Source organism: Geotrypetes seraphini, chromosome 14, assembly GCF_902459505.1.
Source record: "Geotrypetes seraphini chromosome 14, aGeoSer1.1, whole genome shotgun sequence".
Lineage (NCBI taxonomy): Eukaryota > Metazoa > Chordata > Amphibia > Gymnophiona > Dermophiidae > Geotrypetes > Geotrypetes seraphini.
This window is the reverse complement of record NC_047097.1, coordinates 68,201,891-68,223,527: the sequence shown is the minus strand read 5'-3', so window position 1 is coordinate 68,223,527 and position 21,637 is coordinate 68,201,891. Positions and strand designations below refer to the sequence as shown.

Here is a 21,637-nt window from a genome sequence, read left to right as displayed (position 1 = left end):
TTGGAGGGTTGTGACAAGGGGCTGCGGTGGGATTCAAACACAGTTCTCTTGGCTCTCAGGTCACTATACTAACCATTAAGATAGTCCTGGAGAGGTGCAAGCTTGCAGTTTTAGAGAGAAAAAAAAAAGATTCTCCGCAAAGAGAAATAACTATCCAGCCAATATTCATACTGCGGGAACAGTGGCAAAGTAAGGAGGGTGCGGTCCGCCCCGGGCGCAGTCTTCCTAAGGGTGCGGAAGAACCTTCCTCCTCTTTGCCCCCCCCCCCTCCACCTCCCCGCTACTCTCCTTGCCATGCACACCCCTAGCTTTCCCCCCCGTACCTTTTTTGACACTCTCTCTCTCTCTGATGTCACTTCCGGGACCCGCACCTAAGAAGTGATGTCATATGGCAAGCAACGCCAACACGGGCAGCATGCCGCTCACGCCGGAGAAGTTTAAAAGGCACAGGGAAAGAGAAGGGGACGCGCGCTGCAGGGGGGAAGGGCAGGGAAGAGAGTGGGGGAGGGGCACCACTCACCCTTCCTACGCCACTGCGCAGGAATCAGGCTGGTGAACTCTCGCAGTCGGTGCGCCCCGCAGATATTCAATGGCAGGCCAGTTGCGTTACAGGAGCCAGCGACCGATCTGATATTTGCGTGGCCTGATTGAGCCACTACAGTTGGCCAGTCAACGCTGCCAACAGCAAACATTCAACAGAGATAACCAGTTATCTCATACTGAATTTAACTGGCTAAGCACTATATAACCAGTCTACGCCATTTCTGGCTGTTCAGGTAGTGCGGAATATCAACTGGTTTGTATCTGGATCCATATCTCAAAATCCTGCGTGACGATGTCTCTGGATAATTTTTATTGCTGGACTGTGGGAATTATCCATATTTATTTCATTTATTTATTCAATTTTCTCTACTCTTCTCCCAGGGAAGCTTACAATGGTTTACATTAATTTATTCAGGCACTCAAGCATTTTCCCCCGTCTGTCCTGGCAAGCTCACAATCTATCTAATGGGGCAATGGGGGGATTAAGTGACTTGCCCAGGGTCACAAGGAGCAGCGAGGATTTGAACCCACAACCCCAGGGGGCTGAAGCTGTAACCACTGCACCACTCTAGAAATCAAACTGTAGCAAAAGTGAGCCAAGTATAGGACAATGAAGCCATTGTGACATCACTTATGAGGTTGGCTCTTATTCATTGGTGGAAGGAGGCATTATGATGTCACAATACTAGCTCTGGTTATCAGAGGCTGATACTTTTCACACTATTTATCTAATGTGCCTGGGGAAATGGGGGGGAGGGGGGTTAAGTGACTTGCCCAGGGTCACAAGGAGCAGTGTGGGTTTGATCCCACAACTCCAGGGTGCTGAGGCTGTAACTTTAACCACTGCATTGCACTAGAAATCAAAATGTACTAAAAGTGAACCGAGTCTAGGATAATCAAGCCATTGTGACATCACTGATGAGGTTGGCTCTTAGGCATTGGTAGAAAGAGGCATTATGATGTCACAATATCAGCTCTGGTTACCAGAGACAGAAACTTTACGCTATTTATTTATTCAATTTTCTATACCTTTCTCCCAGGAGAGCTCAGAGTGGTTTACATGAATTTATTCAGGCACTCAAGCATTTTTCTCTGTCTGTCCTGCTGGGCTCGCAATCTATCTAATGTACCTGGGGCAATGGGGGGATTAAGTGACTTGCCCAGGGTCACAAGGAGCAGCGAGGATTTGAACCCACAACCCCAGGGTGTTGCGGCTGTAGCTTTAACCACTGCGCCACACTCTCCCCATAGGCCACAAAAAAATCCACAGGCGCTTAAAAGTGTATGTGTGTGTTGGAGGGGGTAGGGGGGGATAATTTCCAGCCTGCCTTAAGGTCCATGGATCTTATCCATTGCCACCTGGTAGGTTCAAGGCCCCCCCCCCCCCTGCATCTGGTTTGTTATATGTTAACAAAGGAATTAACCAAAATACGAGTGGGAAGAACATTTCTTGGTAAGTTAAAAGTCCACCCTGCCCTACCCCAGAAAAGACAGAGATGGCAGCATTTAATTTAATTAGACTTAATTCTTGTAATGTTCTTCCTCCAGGAGACAACAAGTTATAGCTTTTCCTGGGGCTGCTGCAGACAGTATAGTTCTCTTGGACTCTAAGCATTCCTCCCCCCCCCCCCCCCCCCCTAAGATTCCCAGGATCCTTAACCAATCACGAGCACAGTTTTCAGCCCACTGCTTTTCCTGGAGCTACTCTTCCCCTGACACCAATATTCCCCCACACTAACAAATTTTTCTTCCGAGCTCTAATACCCTTTCCCCAAGCTGCCAGACACTGCTGCTCCATAGACCAGAGTTTCTAACTAAAGCCAGTAATTGATGCACTGCTGTTTTAGTGCAGTAACAGAATCAATAAACTAGAACTCACCGCTGTTTGTCAGCTTTTCCCAGAGCATGCTGGGGAGTTCTTTACTGCCTTCTGTGACCATTTACTAGTAAGCTCAGATTTTAGGCCCAAGACCTGGTCTTCCTAAACGAGAGGCGATACTCTGCTGCCCTCTGGTGGTTTCAAGACAATGGAACAACACTTTAAAAATAGTTATTTTTGAATTTTTCTTACTTTAATCTGATAGCATTCCTTGGCATTCTGTTTTTGGTGTTTTTTTTTATTTTTTAATGTTGTTTTGTTTTTTTAAAAAAAAATTTTATGTTTGGGAGTAATCTTGAGATGTTAGCCAAAGTCTTGGGAACTGAATGACCTGCCAAGCAATGATATATTGTCTTATCTTGGTTATTAAAAAAAGTGATTAATTTACAGAGATAGTAGACAAGGAAGGATGACAGAAGACAGAGTTTTGGCTGAACACGGGTTTGAGTGGAAAGCTTGCAAAGCCTGGATGACTTTCATGACATCTCCCACCAAACTCCATTTTTGTAATTATATATTATTTTGTTGTTCTATGCAAAACACAGACAGGCACACATCTTCAGGGATGTTCAAGAGAAAACCCAAATAAGGAGTTTTTGCAAATGCAGAAACAGTTTTCAAACATTCCAGTGAAGGCCTCTGGTCATAAATGGACACTAAATCCTACTAGAGATATTTCTTTGCACGTTTCGTCAACCAGGCTTCAGAGACTGCATAGCCATATTCATTCTAGGGTGTGAGGGTAACCCTGGAGTATCTACATAAATGTAAGCAGAGGACACTGGCATTTTAAATGAAGAGGGGAAAACTGCAGTTCAGTTTAAGACTGGGCACTTGAATGTCTTTTTGGTTGGAGGAACCAATTAAGTCAATCTATGGGCCTGCCCTTGAGTTCTCTGGTTCTTGGGCAAAATAGTAGTCAGGCTACGACCTAAGATGAAGTGAATAAAATGCAAGCCATCAAAAATAAAGGCCACTTGGGCACCAGATGCATCTTGAAATACCTTTGTTGGTGATCCCCAAAGATCAAGAATTCAAGAGCAAAATCAGTAAACACCAAGGGTAAAATCACGCCAAGGCCCTAATGATTGTTTGTTGAGTTTTTAAGCATGGAGCAGTCCCTGGGGATCCTAGCATTTCCTTCTGTTCTTGAGGAGCCCAGGCTGACGGGCTTTCAACTCTCTCAGCCTCTTAAAGAAATACCGTTAATATCTTATGCTCTGAATAGGTACACAAAACCCCAAAAGTCTACTAGCAAAATATCTCCTGTTGGAAATATCAGAACAAGATTTGGGGAAAATTTACTCTCCTCCTCAACAGAATAAAGGTGAAGTGTAACAGGAAGAAAAAGAAATAATAAATTGAAAGCACTTACAGAGGAGAGGCAGGAAAGGAAATGATAAGGGCTGCTCATGGAATGGGCCCATGCACAGAGCCTGTGAGCTGCAAGGAAATCATAGAGATGAGAGACAGAGTGTCTCCAGCAGGAATCAGAACATAAATGCTAGATTTCATGAGAAATGCTGCAGATTAACCCTGTTTATGAGCTGTTTTGCTGAGGTGTGTAATGAGAAGGCTGTGAAGGAGATTTCTAAATTAGGTTTGGAGTTATAATTTCAGAGGAAAATTGATAAGAGCTTTTAAAGTGTTTTTCCAAAATCTAAACTGGATTTTTGTGACTCCTGTTGCTAAAAAGAAGTATTAAGTACTGTGAAATAGAGTTTTAATCCCTTCACCTAAGTACACCTACAGACACCTAAGGCCACTTCCGGCATAAGCCATGCCTTTGCCAGCCTTAGGGATCTGTAGGCATGGCTAGACACTTCCATAGGCGCAAGTCAAATGCCTACATTGTAGGCATCCTTCGCCACACTGACTTTTTTTAAAGATGTATCCGATTGGTCTGTTAGATGGCAGCAGGATGCCTACAATTGGTACGTGGTTCCAGAATCAGGCCCTGAGAGTCTACAGTTTTGAGAGTTATCTATTGTCTTGGCATTCTAGAAAGTTCTGTGGTGCAGAGCTGTTTCCAGTCATATAGCACTATCAGGCTCTGTGTGAGAAAGTTATGAGACTGTGAGGTAATTAGGAGTTTCATTATTTCTGAATCAAAGAAATTTGGATATTCAGATAAAGCAGAGGTGGCTCAGATACTGTGTGAATGTGTGCTGAAACTCTGTGAGCTGATTTCATATCAAAAGCAATTTTTTTTTTGGGGTGGAGGGTTCTGGGAAGGTCAGCTTAGGAATAAAATAATTATTTTTTCTTTTGCACATGTAGTTAAAAATATATGACCTTAGCCTAAGAAGATACTGACTTTAGCCTGCATTAATCTAGGTAGGTTAGGGTTTTGTTTCCTTTAATTTGTTTACAGCTAGGATAGTAGCAACCATCCGGATCCTCAGAGGAGCTGCTAGTTCAGGCAGGTGGCAGGACGAAACTGAGTGGTATCCAGCACAAGAAAGCAGTGATACCGATTCAAACAGCTTTTTTAAAAAATACTTTATTTTTTGTATGCACACAGATAAGCACTTTTTGTACTTTATTGAACTTTGGGACTGTGAAACACTCTCTGATTTTAAGAGTCACCTAATCAAATACTTTCCTGTGGTTCTGGATATCTTAGAACAAAGCTGGTATTAAGTTGAAAGGCATGACATGTTTGTTTGTGGTTTGAATATTATCACTAACTAAAATGGTACAATCAATGCAAATTTAATCACACGTGAAAGGTAAATTACTGTAGCTTTGCTATTCATTTATGTTTAAATTTAATGTATCTTGATTAAATAATTTCTGATAACAAGTATTGGACATACCTATTTAGTTTACTTTCATCCTCAATTGTTATTGTTGGGGTTTTTTTTAAGTTGGTGAAAATTGAAGGGGAAATCTATTGAAACATCTGACCATTTGATACTAAAACATCATTGCGTATAAAGAAATTCAGCTATCCTAGTCAATCTACCATTAAGGTTTTGGGAATAATGTTGGACCAGGGCTTGACTATGAAGAACCAGGTGGACTCTTTGGTCAGAAAGGGTTTCTTTACTCTTTGGAAGCTTCGGTCCGTTAGGGCGTATTTTGAGGTTTCATCATTTAGAGTTTTGGTAAAGCTTGATTACTGCAATATTGCCTATTTGGCAATTTCCCAGAAGAATATGCAACGATTGCGAATAGTACAAAATGCGGCGGTCAGGCTGAAGAAATACGATCACTTAACACCCTCCTATCGAGTACTGCATTGGCTACCAACAGAGGCGCGGGTGAAGTTTAAGTTTGGTTGCTTCTGTTTTAAGGCTTTGTTTGGTTTAGCTCCCAAATATATAATTGAGCTTTTCTTTTTTTGCAACTAATAGACATAAGAGAAACTCGAATCTGAATTTTGTTTTTCAGCCTGTTAGAGGATATAAACTTAAAAAACATCATCAAAATCTTTTTTCGTCTCAAGCAGCATTATGGGGTCAGGATTTAGAACAATTGCTTTTGCTTACTGACACTTATGGGGGATTTAGGAGACATCTAAAAACATATCTGTTTTCAAAGTATTTAGGCAGCTAATTCGTAAAAATTTTATTATGCACTATTTTGATCATTTTAGTGTCTCTAATTATTGGCTTTTAACTTTTTTAGTTCTATTCAACTTCATTTATTGTTGTTGTTGTTGTTGTTTTTAAAAAAAACTACTGTAAACTGCATAGAACTTTACGGCCTGGCGGTATATAAATTGATTATTATTATGTCATACATTTAATTGTAATAATTAAATTGTAATGTAATTGCACCTTATCACCACTAGGGGTTTTCAAAGCATGCAAAAGTCTCAAAGAACTGCCTGGCCTGAATGTTTTAGTACCATGATGTCTGCTCCCTGGCATCTGGATCTAGATTTCTCAGGGGAAAACCGCTCCAAGCTTTTCCTTTAGCTGTCAGACTCCTCTGCATCCCTTCCATATTTTCTTTCTCTCTCTCTCTCTTCAACTCTTCTACATCAACAGTATTTGTGGGTACAAGTTAAGCCAGCTCAGTTATAGCAACTCTTCTTCTGATTTTAAGACCTAGCTGGCCGTCAAAGAGTAGGGTTACCAGATTTTTCATTGGAAAATCCAGACCCCAAGATCACCCTCCAGGCCCGCCCACTTCCACACATCACTACCCCGTTACGCCCCAGTCCTACTTCCAAACCCGCCCCAGCCCCCCTCCATGATGCCTGCTCTCATCAAGCAAAAAGGCATCCACATGCGGACAGATGCAACGCGATGACCTCACGTGGCATCCGCACATGCACGACGCCCTCCTGCCTGATAGTGATTTGGACAAAGTGCCGGGTTTTGAAAAGCCGTCCAGGGAAATCCGGTAACCTTATCAAAGAGGCAGCGTCTTCTTTATTCCTACACTCTTGGAGGGCACAAGAAGATGCCTGACCCCCAAAATGTAGAGCCTTTTATAGCACAGAGCTCATAAGGGGGCGTGGCTATGGGAGGAGCATAGGCAGGAAAGGGGCAGTCACTACGGATGAGCACATTATTACTCAATACTGGGGAACTGGGCCTACCTTACACATCAGGATTTATACCAGGTTTCAGCAGCTGTAAATCCTCACACCCAAAGCTTGGCTCGAAAATCAGTTCGAAGCACTATTCTATAAAAGGCACGCAATTTGGAATGCCGTTTATAGACTAGCACTCCATGTGGATTTGGGTGGGGGGAACCAGTTTTTTTGTTTCCATTTGCTGAATCTATCCCATGCTGCATTATAAGAGAAGAAACAGACACTTTTTTAAACACATCTAAAATACACTAAGAACATGTTACCTTGGAAACTATGATTATTGCAGACCTACAAGTGTAAAGGTGGCATCTGTAAAATAGCTGTCCACATGCATTAGTCATTCAAATGCTGGATACGTATGTAAATGCTTGCAAACTTTCTTATATGACCCCCACTGTCCAGTTTTGCAGAGATCTATGTAATAATTCAGATTTAGAAAGCCTTGATACCCAATGTAGCTTAACGTTTGGAAAACACAATGTCTTTGTCGGTTCCTGAGAACTGATTGGCCTGGGTTAGTCCTTATACATTACATTAGTTTCTTTTATTCCCTTCATCAGATCTTTCATAACACCTGATGAAAAACTCATAGCTGTTCGCCAGGCTTTATCTTTAGGTTCCATCTTAACGTGAAAATCTCAAATCAAACAACTTGGAACAAAAATACTTGCTCAGCTACAGTTGAATCACACATACAAACTGCGACAAGTGTGGTAAAATCAGTTAAACTGATATCGTTTATAAAGGGAACCGTAGACTTTAAACACCTATCACTAGTTGGTGTTTTAATGGGGTATGAATATCATGACACGTCTACGGACCACCCAGTCAGGCTATCGATATTTACAAAAAAAAAAAAAATGCTGAAAATTGCATCAACCCAGACTGTAATGTAGCAAAAGTACTTAGCTTGACCCAACGGGGGCTCAGCCGTTTTACCAAACGGGTCAATTATAGTTTCCTCAAGTGAAACGGCTGAGCTCCCGTTGGGTCAAGCTACGTACTTTTGCTACATTACAGTCTGGGTTGATGCAATTTTCAGCATTTTTTTTTTGTAAATATCAATAAGCCTGACTGGGAGGTCCGTAGACGTGTCATGATATTCATACCCCATTAAAACACCAACTAGTGATGGGTGTTTGGGTGTTTGAAGTCTACGGTTCCCTTTATAAACGATATCAGTTTAACTGGTTTTACCACACTTGTAGATGTGTTTGTATGTGTGGCATATCCTTAGGATTACAGGGAAGTTATTGGTTGGAACATTATATCCAAGGAATTGACCCCACACCTGAAAAGAGCTTATGCTTGTATTGATTGTGAAAATTTAAAGAAAAGAGATTTGTTACCTTAGAAGAGTAGCTCAGCCTCTTGCATGTTGACCATTTCTACTCATCAATTCCCCAAATAGTAAGAACCACAAGGAGAGAAAACAGCAGACAAAGAAGAAAGAGATATGTCGATTAGGAAAAGAGTCATACATTGCCTTAATTTTTCTTTTTTTGTCTCTGGTCTGGCAATTCATGCCTGCTCCTTGGGTTGATCCCTACCCACCCAACCACTCACCCCCCTTCCCATTTTGTATACCCCTCATAGCTCACTTAGCCTAATAATTCCAACAGGTTCCCCCCCCTATGCGTCCTAAGTCCTTAGTCTGCCCACGTCAGCAGCATTCCCGGCCAGCTCTGGAAACAGAAGCCTAATCCAGGTATTTAATTATTTAGTAGGATTTAACTCACACCTGTTTAGTTAGATGCAGGTAGGTATAGTAGGTACTTCTCTGTCCACGGAGGGCTTACATTCTAAGCTTGTACCACAGGCAATGAACGGTTAAGTGACTTGCCCAATATCGCAAGGAACCAGCAGAAGAATTTCCTGCTCCAACCACTGGTCTATTCCTTACTCTACTTATTCCTAACCGAGTTGTTGCAGGTGAGATTTTTCGATTGCAGTAACTTAATACACCTCTGACTAGCTTTCAAAAGCTATACTTATTTGAGCAAAGAGAAGAGACAGCTCAGTACGTGGAGCGTGTCTGAATTCAAGAATGCGTGGAACAGGCACGTGGGATCTCTTAGGGAGATCAACTTAGGCGCCTATAATGTAGGCTTTTAAAACCCTGGCCTATATTACAGGCGCCTAAGTTTTAAGTGTGACTGACAAGAGATAGGGGCCTATCTTTCTAGACGTCTAAAATGAGGTGCCAATTGATAGAACTGTGACCAGAGCTTGAACAATGAGCTGTATAAATAAAAGGAGCAACCCAAGGCCTTTCGCTTTGATTTCTACTGATAAGGTAATCACAGCTCTCGGAAAGGCAATGCTACTTACAGGTGTTCTAGTGCTCCTCCGCCTGACGGACAACGTAAAGTCTACCACAACCACTCCCATGTCTTCTTCCAAGCTGTTGGGATCTTCCAGTTTAAAAATCTTTTCCGTAGGTCTATGAATAATGGACAAGTTCTTTTATTTTCTTGTTGTCATTGCTGCTAATCATGGTAACACTTATGGACCTTAAAACTCAAGCATCTGATGGTTTCCAAAACCAATTAAAAAAAAAAAAAATTACACACTTTTATATTTCATTTAATGCAAAGGGCCGTTTGATTTTGGAGTCCTTTCCATATGTGATGTCATGGTAGGCAGGCATTTCTATAGAGGGCTCTGCACAGCGGTCAAAATGGATTTGTATATATGGGTTGCAGTGCTGCCATCACAGAAGTCATTGAATTCCCTATATGGAGATGCAGCGTTATCGCTGCACAAGTTCACTTCCATGTCGACCTGCACAGATCTCACCACAGGACCCTAGAACAGTGGTATTCAGCCCAGTCCTCAGGGACCACCTGGCCAGTCGAGTTTTCAAGGTCTCTGTCATCCATATTCATTGTGGATATCCTGAAAACCCGACTGGCCAGGTGGTCCCTGAGGACTGGGTTGAATACCACTGCCCTAGACGTCAAGATTCCATGACAACATAGAAAACTGACAGCAGATTAAGGCCAAATGGCCCATCCAGTATGTTCATCCACAGCATCCACTATCTCCTCCTCCCCCTTAGAAATCCCACATGCCTATCCCATGGTATCTTGATTTCAGAAACAGTCTTTGTCTCTCCCACCTCCACTGGGAAGGCTATTCCACGCATCTATCACCCTTTCCATAAAACAGTATTTCCGTACATTACTGCTGAGCCTATCACCTCTTAATTTCATCCTATGTCCTCTCATTCTTGACTTTTCCTCCATTTGACTCACCTCTTGTACATTAATGCCATGGAGATGTTTAAATGGCTCAGTCATATCCCTTCTCTCCCTCCTTTCTTCCATATATTAAGGTCTATATGTCTATGTATATACGCTTTATGATAGAGACCATTGACCAGTTTTGGAGCTGGCCTCTGGATGGACATCCACCCCATTTATATCATTCTGAAGGCACAGTTTCCAGAATTGCACACAGTATTCTAAATGGGGCCTCACCAGAGACCTATACAATGGCTAGGGTTAAGGGACGTCCAGATTTAAGAACATAAGAATAGCCTTACTGGGTCGGACCAATAGTCCATCAAGCCCAGTAGCCCGTTCTCACAGTGGCCAATCCAGGTCACTAGTGCCTGGCCAAAACCCAAGGAGTAGCAATATTCCATGCTACCAATCCAGGGCAAGCAGTGGCTTCCCCCATGTCTTTCTCAATAACAAACTATGAACTTTTCCAAACCTTTCTTAAAACCACCTACATGTCTCTTTTTAGAGGGCATCCCTCCTACCAATTATGCGGTTGGAGGGGGGGGGAGTTCAGCATGGCAGGAAGAAGTGGGCATTCCTCCTGCGCGCTTTTGACGGGTCACCCTTTTGAAGTATTCACGTATCCTTTCAATGCAGAGAATAGTTACCTATTGAGCTCCAGGTCTCTAAGCTCTAGATATGCTGAGCCCATGAAGTCATCAGTGGTCAAGTCTCGGTCATAGACCTAGTATGAAAGGATTAAAAAGAAGGGGGGAAAATTAAAAAGAGGTTTTGTCTTCTGACCAGCATTTATCAAACCAGCGGTCAATAGTTAATCTTCTGACTAGCAATGGAGCTTGAGGTACCGTGAATTGAATCTTGAAAGTAGTCATCACGCTATCGCCACAGATTTATTCTCACTTTACTAAATATTTGCACGTTATGAAACCAATATTGCATCAAAAAACACAACATTTATTATGGCTCTGCTTTATCACTGTTTCTCACAAGCTGTTCTCCCCGATATTCAGCCAGCAATGGTCAGCTCATGTAGTACCATGAGCTGCTACGAGAAGTTGTGGCAGCCATTTTGGACCCCCCCCCCCAGACCTGCCCCCAAGCCCGCCCAATTCCACTCATCCCCACCCTGTAACTCCCTAATCCCCCCCCAGTCCCACCCTAGCCCTCCCCTCCCCCCCCCCCCCGCTGCCTGCTATTGTCAGGCAGGGAGGAAGTCCAAGCATGACATCATCGCATGGCATCCACGTATGCATGGACTTCCTCCATGCCCAACACGATTTGAGGAGGTTTTTCAAAACGCGGACCAAGTGCCGGGTTTTGAAAAGCCGTCCAGACCCCCAGACAAATCCAGACGTCTGGTAGTCCTATCCGCACCTAACTTACACACGATGATTTTACGCCCAACGCTATGAATGGACCTTGGAGCCACACGCTAATTCTATAAATGCCACCCAACTCCGAGCGCCATTTATCATGATAAAATCGCTAAATCGTGGTGCAACCAGATCAAAAGTCTAAAAAGAACTTCATAATTAAAAGTAAAGCTCACACACTCCTAGAGCAATCAAATAAAAAGAAAAAAAACAAACCAAAGAAAAAACCCCTCACAGATTAATACAGATTGAAAGCTAAGGAAAATAAATGAGTTTTCAAAATTACCTTAAACTGTTTCGCGGATGTTTCAAGACGTAAATGGGAAGGCAAACCATTCCAAGCACTAGGTGCTAGGAAACCTGGGACCAACTTCTGATAATTTAATGATTAAAAAACTTGCGAGGGAATTGTGTAACGGGAAAGGTAGTCTGGGGGTGTTCTCACGTAAAGCTCGAAATGCTAGTATCAAGACCTTAAATTTAATACAATAATGGATAGGAAGCCAATGTAGATGCTTAAACAAAGGAGGGTCACGTCTAGCTCTGCATAAAAAGCGGGCTGCGGTATTCTGTAATTACAAGTTTCAAGTTTATTATCTTTTTAATATACCAACCATCAACAGGTATCTGGCCGGTTCACAGTAAAATTATTAGAAAGAGAAAAGAGTCATAAATATGTAAGGACGATGGGTGAACATCAAAAACATAACTTGACAGACATGAAAGTGAGGGTAAGAGGGAAAGGAGGGGAAACGTTACATGTTTTGGAGAAGAAAGGGAGAAAGTGGGAGTGGGGAATAACATATTGGGTGGGGTCGCTTTTTTAAAGCGGTTGGTTAAATAAATGAGAACCAGAAGAGTGAAGGCAGATTACATAAGAGTTGTCATGAAGTTACAAGATATATAGACGTATTACATAAGAATTGTCAAGAAATTAGGTAATACTTGTTGAGTAATTTGAACATTTTAGATTTGATAAGGAGTAGATAGTATAGTAGGTGGAGCTTGGGAAGGATCTGGTCGTGTTAAATAAGTTTTATGTATTTTTTTTGAAGAGTGGGGTTTTTGTTTCTTTTTGGAAGGTTTTGTAATCTGTGATCGAAGACAGCAGATTGGTGAGTTGTCTGTCTAGTTTTGCTGCTCTGGTGGCCATTAGGTTGTCATATAGTTTTCTTCGTTTGACATTTTTGGTTGGCGGGCGTGTGAATAGTGAGTGGGTTCTCCTGTGTCTGGTTGAGGTGGATTGTAATGATTGAGTTAATCTTGATAAACCTGCATAGCTGATGTTGCAGTAGTCTAGAGCTTCTTAATACCTTTTGAACGGTGGGTGGCTAAACGCTGTAGGCTGGCAAATCCTAACCTTAACAACGGATAAAATATGTTCTGGAAATTTCAGTTGCGAGTCAATAATTTGTAGAATAGCAATTGGCATACATTTTTCCGGCCTCAAAATTTGGGCACCATTTGGATTGGATTGGGTTTATTGGTTTTGATATGCCTCCATTAAGATATGTATTAAGTGACATATAGCAAATAAATTCAAGTTCGTAACGGTCAGAAAAAAATGGTTTGTTACGATCACAAACTACAATTATACAATCGCAAATAACAAAGAGCTTACAGGACTGGAAGATGTATCTCGATTTACTGAATCTAGTCCAAAATGCTTACATATAGCACACAACACAGGTATTGAACAAATGGGTTACCTTCACATGCAGTTTTTCATCCAAGTTCTGGATGGGTAATACAAAGGTTTCATCCCAAACTGGATTCAGGTTCTTGTACATTACTCGGCTTTTATACAGAGTTTTTTTATTGAACTTAAATTTCACATATGGATCGCTTGTACCTGGAGAGAAAAAGAAAAGTCCGTTAACGGCACCTTTGACGCATGCAAACGGTGCAAACCTCTAGACCAGTGGTTCTTAAACCTGTCCGGGAGGGACCCCCAGCCAGTCGGGTTTTCAAGGTATCCCTAATGAATATGCATGAGGCAGATTTGCATATAATATAGGAGTGAGAGATTCATGGCCAGCTCAAAGCATGAGCCAGGTGATAAGGACTGGCTCAGGACAATCAAATGTCTGCCTCATCAACTCACCCTTCCCAGCAGAAAGCCTTGGAGAGATTGGGCATCATTACTCAGCATGGTGGGCTTAGGTCAGTGGTGAAAAAGGGGAATAACAAAAAAAGTCACAAAAAATTGTAGAGTAGCAGCAAAGTATAAGCGACATCAAAATTCGCCACTGCAATGAGCCGTCGCTTATACTTTGCTGCTACTCTACAATTTTTTGTGACTTTTTTTGTTATTCCCCCTTTTTTACCTTGGACCCCTGACGAAGGTTTGTCCGAAACACGGACCGTGTCGTGTCCCTTGATTGGTAAAAGGGTTTGCATATAATTATTTTGTCACAATCAATTTTGCCTACGTCTTGTACAGATCTGCAAGTTTTGTTTTGTTTGCTCTCGGTTGTTTTTTTACTGCAGTTTAGGTTGGAACCTTTTTTCTCTTTGTGTTGTTGCTTTGGGCTTAGGTCAGTGGCATCTCTTCAGTCAATGGAGCCAAGACCTGTATGTAGGAAGCAGCATTTCTACAATGTGGCATTCCTCCATGGGGCAACGATTACCTTTAAAATCAGCTTCAATCTTCAATGCGTCTGTGTTTGCTGTTTCATCACGCACGTTTGCCTTACCAATTTTGCCAAGTCATGTCATACTGTGCTACCCAAGCTTTGTAATACATACCATGCTTTTCATATACTGTATTATGTTTTTACCATGCTTTGTTAACTATATTTTGCCATCTCTGTCAGACATGCTAGCTCCTACCATACTATGTCTGAGAGTGTGGCACAGGGGTGAAACTGCAGCCTCAGCACCCTGAGGTTTTGGGTTCTGACACGCGCCACTCCTTGTGACCTTGGACAGGTCACTTGGTCCCCCATTGCCCCGGGTACATTAGATAGATTGTGAGCCCACCAGGCTAGACAGGGAAAAATGCTTGAGGACCTGAATAAATTCATGTAAACTGTTCTGAGCTCCCCTGGGGTATAGAAAATTGAGTAAATAGTGTGAAAAGTTTCAGCCTCTGATAACCAGAGCGACTATTGTGACATCATAATGCCTCATTCCACCAATAAGAGCCAACCTCATCAGTGATGTCACAACGGCTTCATTCTCCTTTATTTGGCTCACTTTCACTACATTTTGATTAAAGCTACAGCCTCAGCACCCTGAGATTGTGGGTTCAAAACCACGCTGCTCCTTGTAACCTTGGGCAAGTCACTTAATCTCCCCCCTTGTTCCATGTACATAGATTGTGAGCCCACAGGGACAGACAGGGAAAAATGGTTGAGTGCCTGAATAAATTCATTTAAACTGTTCTGATCTCCCCTGGGAGAACAGTATAGAAAATTGAATGAATAACTATGGCTTTGAGTTCTGCACATCAATCCTTGTGATCGTAGAGCTCGCAGTAACTTGACAAGAAAAATGAAAGAGAAATATGAAATGATACAACCTTTGCAGCCAATACTGACTAGTTTTGAGCACAACTCCTTACATCTAACCCAAATGGAGCAGTTATGCACGCAGAAAGCTTGTACTTCATAAAAGGTACGTTGGATACTACTCGAAAGGGTCTAGAGAAGAGCGACTAAGATGGTTAAGGGGCTGGAGGAGCTGCCGTACAGCGAAATATTAGAGAAACTGGGCCTCTTCTCCCTCGAACAGAGGAGATTGAGAGGGGACATGATCGAAACATTCAAGGTACTGAAGGGGATAGACTTAGTAGATAAGGACAGGTTGTTCACCCTCTCCAAGGTAGGGAGAACAAGAGGGCACTCTCTAAAGTTGAAAGGGGACAGATTCCGTACGAACGTAAGGAAGTTCTTCTTCACCCAGAGAGTGGTAGAAAGCTGGAACGCTCTTCCGGAGTCTGTCATAGGGGAAAACACCCTCCAAGGACTAAAGACAAAGTAGATAGAGACAGGTTTTTCACCCTCTCCAAGGTAGGGAGAACGAGAAGGCACTCTCTAAAGTTGAAAGGGGATAGATTCCGTACGAACGTAAGGAAGTTCTTCTTCACCCAGAGAGTGGTGGAAAACTGGAACGCTCTTCCGGAGTCTGTTATAGGGGGAAACACCCTCCAGGGACTAAAGACAAAGTAGATAGAGACAGGTTGTTCACCCTCTCCAAGGTAGGGAGAACGAGAGGGCACTCTCTAAAGTTGAAAGGGGATAGATTCCGTATGAACGTAAGGAAGTTCTTCTTCACCCAGAGAGTGGTGGAAAACTGGAACGCTCTTCCGGAGTCTGTTATAGGGGAAACACCCTCCAGGGAATCAAGACAAAGTCAGACAAGTTCCTGCTGAACAAGAACGTGTGCTGGTAGGGCTAGTCTCAGTTAGGGCGCTGGTCTTTGACCAGAGGGCCGCTGCGTGAGCGGACTGCTGGGCACGATGGACCACTGGTCTGACCCAGCAGCGGCAGTTCTTATGTTCTCCCAATGGCGGGAAAATCAAGACAGCCTGTAAAAAGCACAGAGGATCCCTAATAGTGAAAACGTAAGAGGAAGGCTAGAGATTACGCAATGGCTATGGTATTGTGCTTGGAAATCAAACGGTGCTTATATGTCATTATAGTCTGTTTTTTCTACATATCAAGATTATTTTCCTTAATAGATAAGAAAATCAGCAGGTTTTCTTTCTTTAAACAGATAAATAAATTTATAAAGCCTAAACTTTCATTACACCAGCTCAATACCAAACTCTTTTCAAGGTTGATTCGATCAGGCTAGAATGATTGTTTTCCTCCCTTCCATACAACTGTTCTTCATGCGAGTAAGACATTCACAGTCAATTTTGATCTAAAACAGTAGAGAACAAAAAGAAAAAGAAAAAAAAAACCCTTATAATAAAAAATGCCTTTAATTAAATGAGATTGCTACTCTGGGATCAGGCCTTCATGCCTGTCAGCTTACTCTTAAAATAAATATCTCAAGTGCTGGGCCTCGCCGGTGTCAGTCTCACACAGGCAAGGCAGGCCGGGTAATCCCCTGGCATCTTGACAGCTACATAATGTCCAAATTGTTCTGTGGGTGAATGGTTAGGCTTGCGTGAAAGAAAATATTAATGCCTGGAATTAACAGACGAGCAAAGACGATTTACAAAGTAAAGCAGGGAAAAAGTGTCAAGTTAGCACAATATTGACGGTTGCAGAACAGAACTGATAAAGACAGACGTACTGGTTTCCTGCAATTTCACTGTTCGGTGGAGAAGTAAACAATAGTTAGAGCAGAAGACTGGAAACCAGTGAGCTCAGGTTCAAGTCCCATGACAGTTCTTTGTGGCTTTGGCCAAGTCATAAGAACATAAGAATAGCCTTACTGGGTCAGACCAATGGTCCATTCTCATGGTGGCCAATCCAGGTCACTAGTACCTGACCAAAACCCAAGGAGTAGCAGCATTCCAGAATCCCAAAGAGTAACAAAAGATTCTCGAACACCAAAGAGTCTCAAGATTCCAGGCAGAACCTCAAAGAATAGGAAGATTCCGGAACCCCAAAGAGTAGCAACATTCCAGAATCCCAAAGAGTAACAAAAGATTCTCGAACACCAAAGAGTCTCAAGATTCCAGGCAGAACCTCAAAGAATAGGAAGATTCCGGAACCCCAAAGAGTAGCAACATTCCAGAATCCCAAAGAGTAACAAAAGATTCTCGAACACCAAAGAGTCTCAAGATTCCAGGCAGAACCTCAAAGAATAGGAAGATTCCGGAACCCCAAAGAGTAGCAACATTCCAGAATCCCAAAGAGTAACAAAAGATTCTCGAACACCAAAGAGTCTCAAGATTCCAGGCAGAACCTCAAAGAATAGGAAGATTCCGGAACCCCAAAGAGTAGCAACATTCCAGAATCCCAAAGAGTAACAAAAGATTCTCGAACACCAAAGAGTCTCAAGATTCCAGGCAGAATCTCAAAGTATAGGAAGATTCCGGAACCCCAAAGAGTAGCAACATTCCATGCTACCGACCTAGGGCAAGCAGTGGCTTCCCCCGTATCTTAATAACAGACTATGAACTTTTCCTCCAGGAATTTGTTCAAACCTTTCTTAAAACCAGCTACGCTATCCGCTCTTACATCCTCTACATATTCATCTCTGCTCTGTCTTCACCTGCGAAGCACCAGGATCCGGTCCTCAGCTACAGACAAGGGGGGGTTCGGAAGACCCAATCCAGGACATGGAATTTACTGCAAGCGAAGTCTACCGTGAGCTATCAAAAATAAAAGTGAACAAAGCTATGGGTCCGGACAATCTACACCCTAGAGTACTTCGAGAATTGAGCGATGTCCTGGCAGAGCCGTTGGCCATGCTCTTCAATCTTTCCCTGAGCAAGGGAAAAGTACCCCTAGACTGGAAAACTGCCAACTTTATCCGGCTCCACAAAAAGAGTGGTAGGTCAGAGGCTGAAAATTATAGACTGGTGAGTCTCGCATCAATAGTGAGTAAACTCATGGAAAAATTGATTAAAAACAGATTAGACACGTTCCTGGATGATGAAAGATTAAGAGATCCCCACCAGCATGGCTTTACAAAGGGAAGGTCTTGTCAATCCAATCTGATAAGCTTCTTTGATTGGGTAACAAAAAAACTGGATGAGGATGAGTCCCTGGACATAGTGTATTTGGACTTTAGTAAGGCCTTTGATAGTGTTCCACACCGTAGGTTATTAAACAAGATGAGCTCGCTAGGACTAGGAGTAACACTGACAGCATGGGTACAAGACTGGCTTAGCGGCAGGCTTCAAAGAGTAGTGGTAAACAGTATCCCCTCAAAAACGTCGAGATTGACCAGTGGAGTCCGCAGGGCTTGGTCTTGGGCCCGATGCTATTTAATATCTTTGTAGGGGATCTGACAGGGACTTCGAGGCAAAATTACACTATTTGCTGACGACGCTAAACTATGCAGCGTTGTGGGCAGGGCCTCAGAATCTGACAGCGCAACCAGACCCAACACTATGGAGCAAGACCTGCTTGTATTGGAAAAATGGTCCAGTACTTGGCAACTAAACTTTAATGCCAAGAAATGTAAAGTAATGCACCTTGGAAGCGGAAATCCATGCAAAACATACACCTTGAAGGGTGAAAACTTAACAAGAACTACTGCAGAAAGGGACTTGGGAGTTCTCATCCGGGAAGATATGAAAGCTGCTAATCGGGTGGAGAAAGCTTCAGCAAAGGCCAGACAAATGCTGGGTTGCCCCTATATGTAAGCTCTTTTGAGAAGGATCCATCTAATGCATGTCAAGTGCAAATGTACAGCGCTACGTACGCCTTTCAACGCTTTAGAAATGATAAATAGTAGTATTAGTAATATTCCCATGCAATATAATTTATATTGGAAAGACAGGAAGACCATTTAACACAAGAATCATAGATCATAAGAGTGCAATCAAATGTTCTGTGGTGGACAGACCATCGGTACAACTTTCAATGGAGAAACACCACTCATTTGAGGATTACAAGTTTTTCCTATTGTGCATGCCACATCCGTCCTGGAAGAGGGGCGGGGGCAGTTTGGATAAGTTGCTATTGCAGATGGAGCAAAGATTCATTTTTTAAGAACATAAGAATAGCCTTACAGGGTCAGACCAATGGTCCATCAAGCCTGTTCTCACGGTGGCCAATCCAGGTCCCTGGTACCTGGCCAAAACCCAAAGAATAACAAAAGATTCTAGAACCCCCAAAGAGTAGCAAGATTCCAGGCAGAATCTCAAAGAATAGAAAGATTCTGGAATCCCAAAGAGTAGCAACATTCCAGAATCCCAAAGAGTAACAAAAGATTCTAGAACCCCAAAGAATCTCAAGATTCCAGGCAGAATCTCAAAGAATAGAAAGATTCTGGAACCCCAAAGAGTAGCAACATTCCACACTACCGATCCAGGGCTGGCAGTAGCCTCCCCCATGCCCCTCTGAATAACAGACTATGGACTTTTCCTCCAGGAACTTGCCAAACCCTTCTTTTAAACCAGCTACGCTATCCGCTCTTACCACATCGTCTGACAACGCGTTCCAGAGCTTAACTATTCTCCGAGTGAAAAAATATTTCCTCCAATTGGTTTTAAAAGTATTTCCGTGTAAATTCAGTACTTTGATACCACATGGATTAAATCAAGAACTAGACTAGTTGGTGTTTCTCGGATGGTTTTATTTGATTATTTCTTGTTTCTGGGATGACTTTGATGTGCCCGTTTTATCCTTATTATTCAAAAATACTCCACTTTGTTAGCTGAAGGTCAAGTCTAATGGAAAAAAAAGCCTCAGGTCTAATCTGGTAGAGCTCAAAGCTCAAACCACCTCCACCCACTTCATTGGCTCCAAAAAACCTTCCATCTAGAATGACCCTATGCCACTAGAGTTCTTTTAGGAACTGAGATTTTAAACAGCACTGTTTACTGTGTTATTAGACTTTTAAGATGTCCTACGTACAGCCAACGTTTCACGGGTCTTAGCTGTTTCTTCAGGGCTCCTGGACTTTCATTTGCCTCTCACAGTTTGAGCTGTTGCTTCCTCGATCTCACCAGCGTCCTGTTCCCGTTTTATCCTTTGCACAAAACCTTTAAGTTTCTACCGTGGGCCAGCAAGGTAAATGCTCCAACGTTCATAGGAATTCTATGAGCGTCGGAGCATTTACCTCGCCAGCCCATGATAGAAATCTCTACCGCGGCTTTGTAAAAGCCAGCGCATGTTTTTAGTCTTGCTGTGAGTTCAAATGCTCTCACATTGTTCTGATCTATTCATAACCAGTAGATGGCAGCATTGTTCAGCTGAAGGATCACAGATAATTGTATATAAGCACACGTGATGGTATTTTATTTTTTAAGACCTCTGTTTTTCTTTTATAACATATCTTTATCTGGAAACCTCTCCTTTTAACTTGATATATATGAGAATTCTTCATTAGTTTTATCCTCCAGTGGGATGACTTTAATGTATTTTTGATTCTTTTCACTTTTTGGTTTAAAAAATATGTTATGGGAGACCATGTGATGCTTTGAGGGAAAAAGACACACAGGTCTATGCTGCTCCGGAGCCCCATGCCTTGACCCACTTTAAATGTCCATTACTCCCTTGGCAGATCATTATTACCCAGAGAGTGGTAGAAAACTGGAACGCTCTTCCGGAGTCTGTCATAGGGGAAAACACCCTTCAGTGATTCAAGACAAAGTTAGACAAGTTCCTGCTGAACCAGAACGTCCACAGGTAAGGCTAGTCTCAGTTAGGGCGCTGGTCTTTGACCTAAGGGCCGCCGCGGAAGCGGACTGCTGGGCGCGATGGACCACCGGCAATTCTTATGTTCTTATTTGGCTTACAATGGGAAGATTTATGAACAGATTCATACCAAAGTCAGGGGCAGTGTGTGGCGCAGAAGTTAATACTATAGCCTCAGCAACCTGAAACCCACACTGTTCCTTGTGACCCTGGGCTTGATGGACCATTGGTCTGACACAGTAAGGCTTTTCTAATGTTCTTTCATTTTAGTGCAAGTGGTGTCAGAGGGAGTTAATAAAACCCTTGCTCTGGACAACTGAATTTTTCCTTTCGATGATAATAATAATTTATTTATATACTGCCCTACCGCAAAGTTCTAGGCGGTTTACATACGTTAATAACTGTATACAAACAATGATTAAAAATACAATACTCTAGTACTAAAATTATACAATAAAATACTAAAATTATGCTATAAAATTCTAAAATTATACAGTAAAATAAGATACAATTTGCTAAAATACAGAGAAAAACCTCAAGAACCTGGCTTTAAGATCAATATACAATTTGCCTATCAGTATTCTGGAACATCAGTATATAAATTTATCGAATAGATCTGTTTTTAGTAATTTCCTAAAGGACATATAAGTGTAGGCCTCGGAGATAGAAGTACTGAGCATTTTATCAAAAAAATATCTTATATCGACAAGGTTTGGTTGGAATAACAAATAAATATTGCCCTCGGGTAATTCTGTTAGGTTTATAACGTT

General features: G+C 42.3%; 1 protein-coding gene across 1 annotated transcript in view; it reads right to left on the bottom strand.

Annotated features, from left to right (window-relative positions):
* MCTP2 (multiple C2 and transmembrane domain containing 2) overlaps positions 1-21,637 on the bottom strand; it is a 179,318-nt gene that overhangs the window by 107,753 nt on the left and 49,928 nt on the right. The window contains 4 exon segments of the mRNA XM_033919914.1: positions 8,324-8,362; positions 9,306-9,417; positions 10,870-10,946; positions 13,305-13,447. Coding sequence (XP_033775805.1) covers positions 8,324-8,362; positions 9,306-9,417; positions 10,870-10,946; positions 13,305-13,447 — 371 coding nt within the window.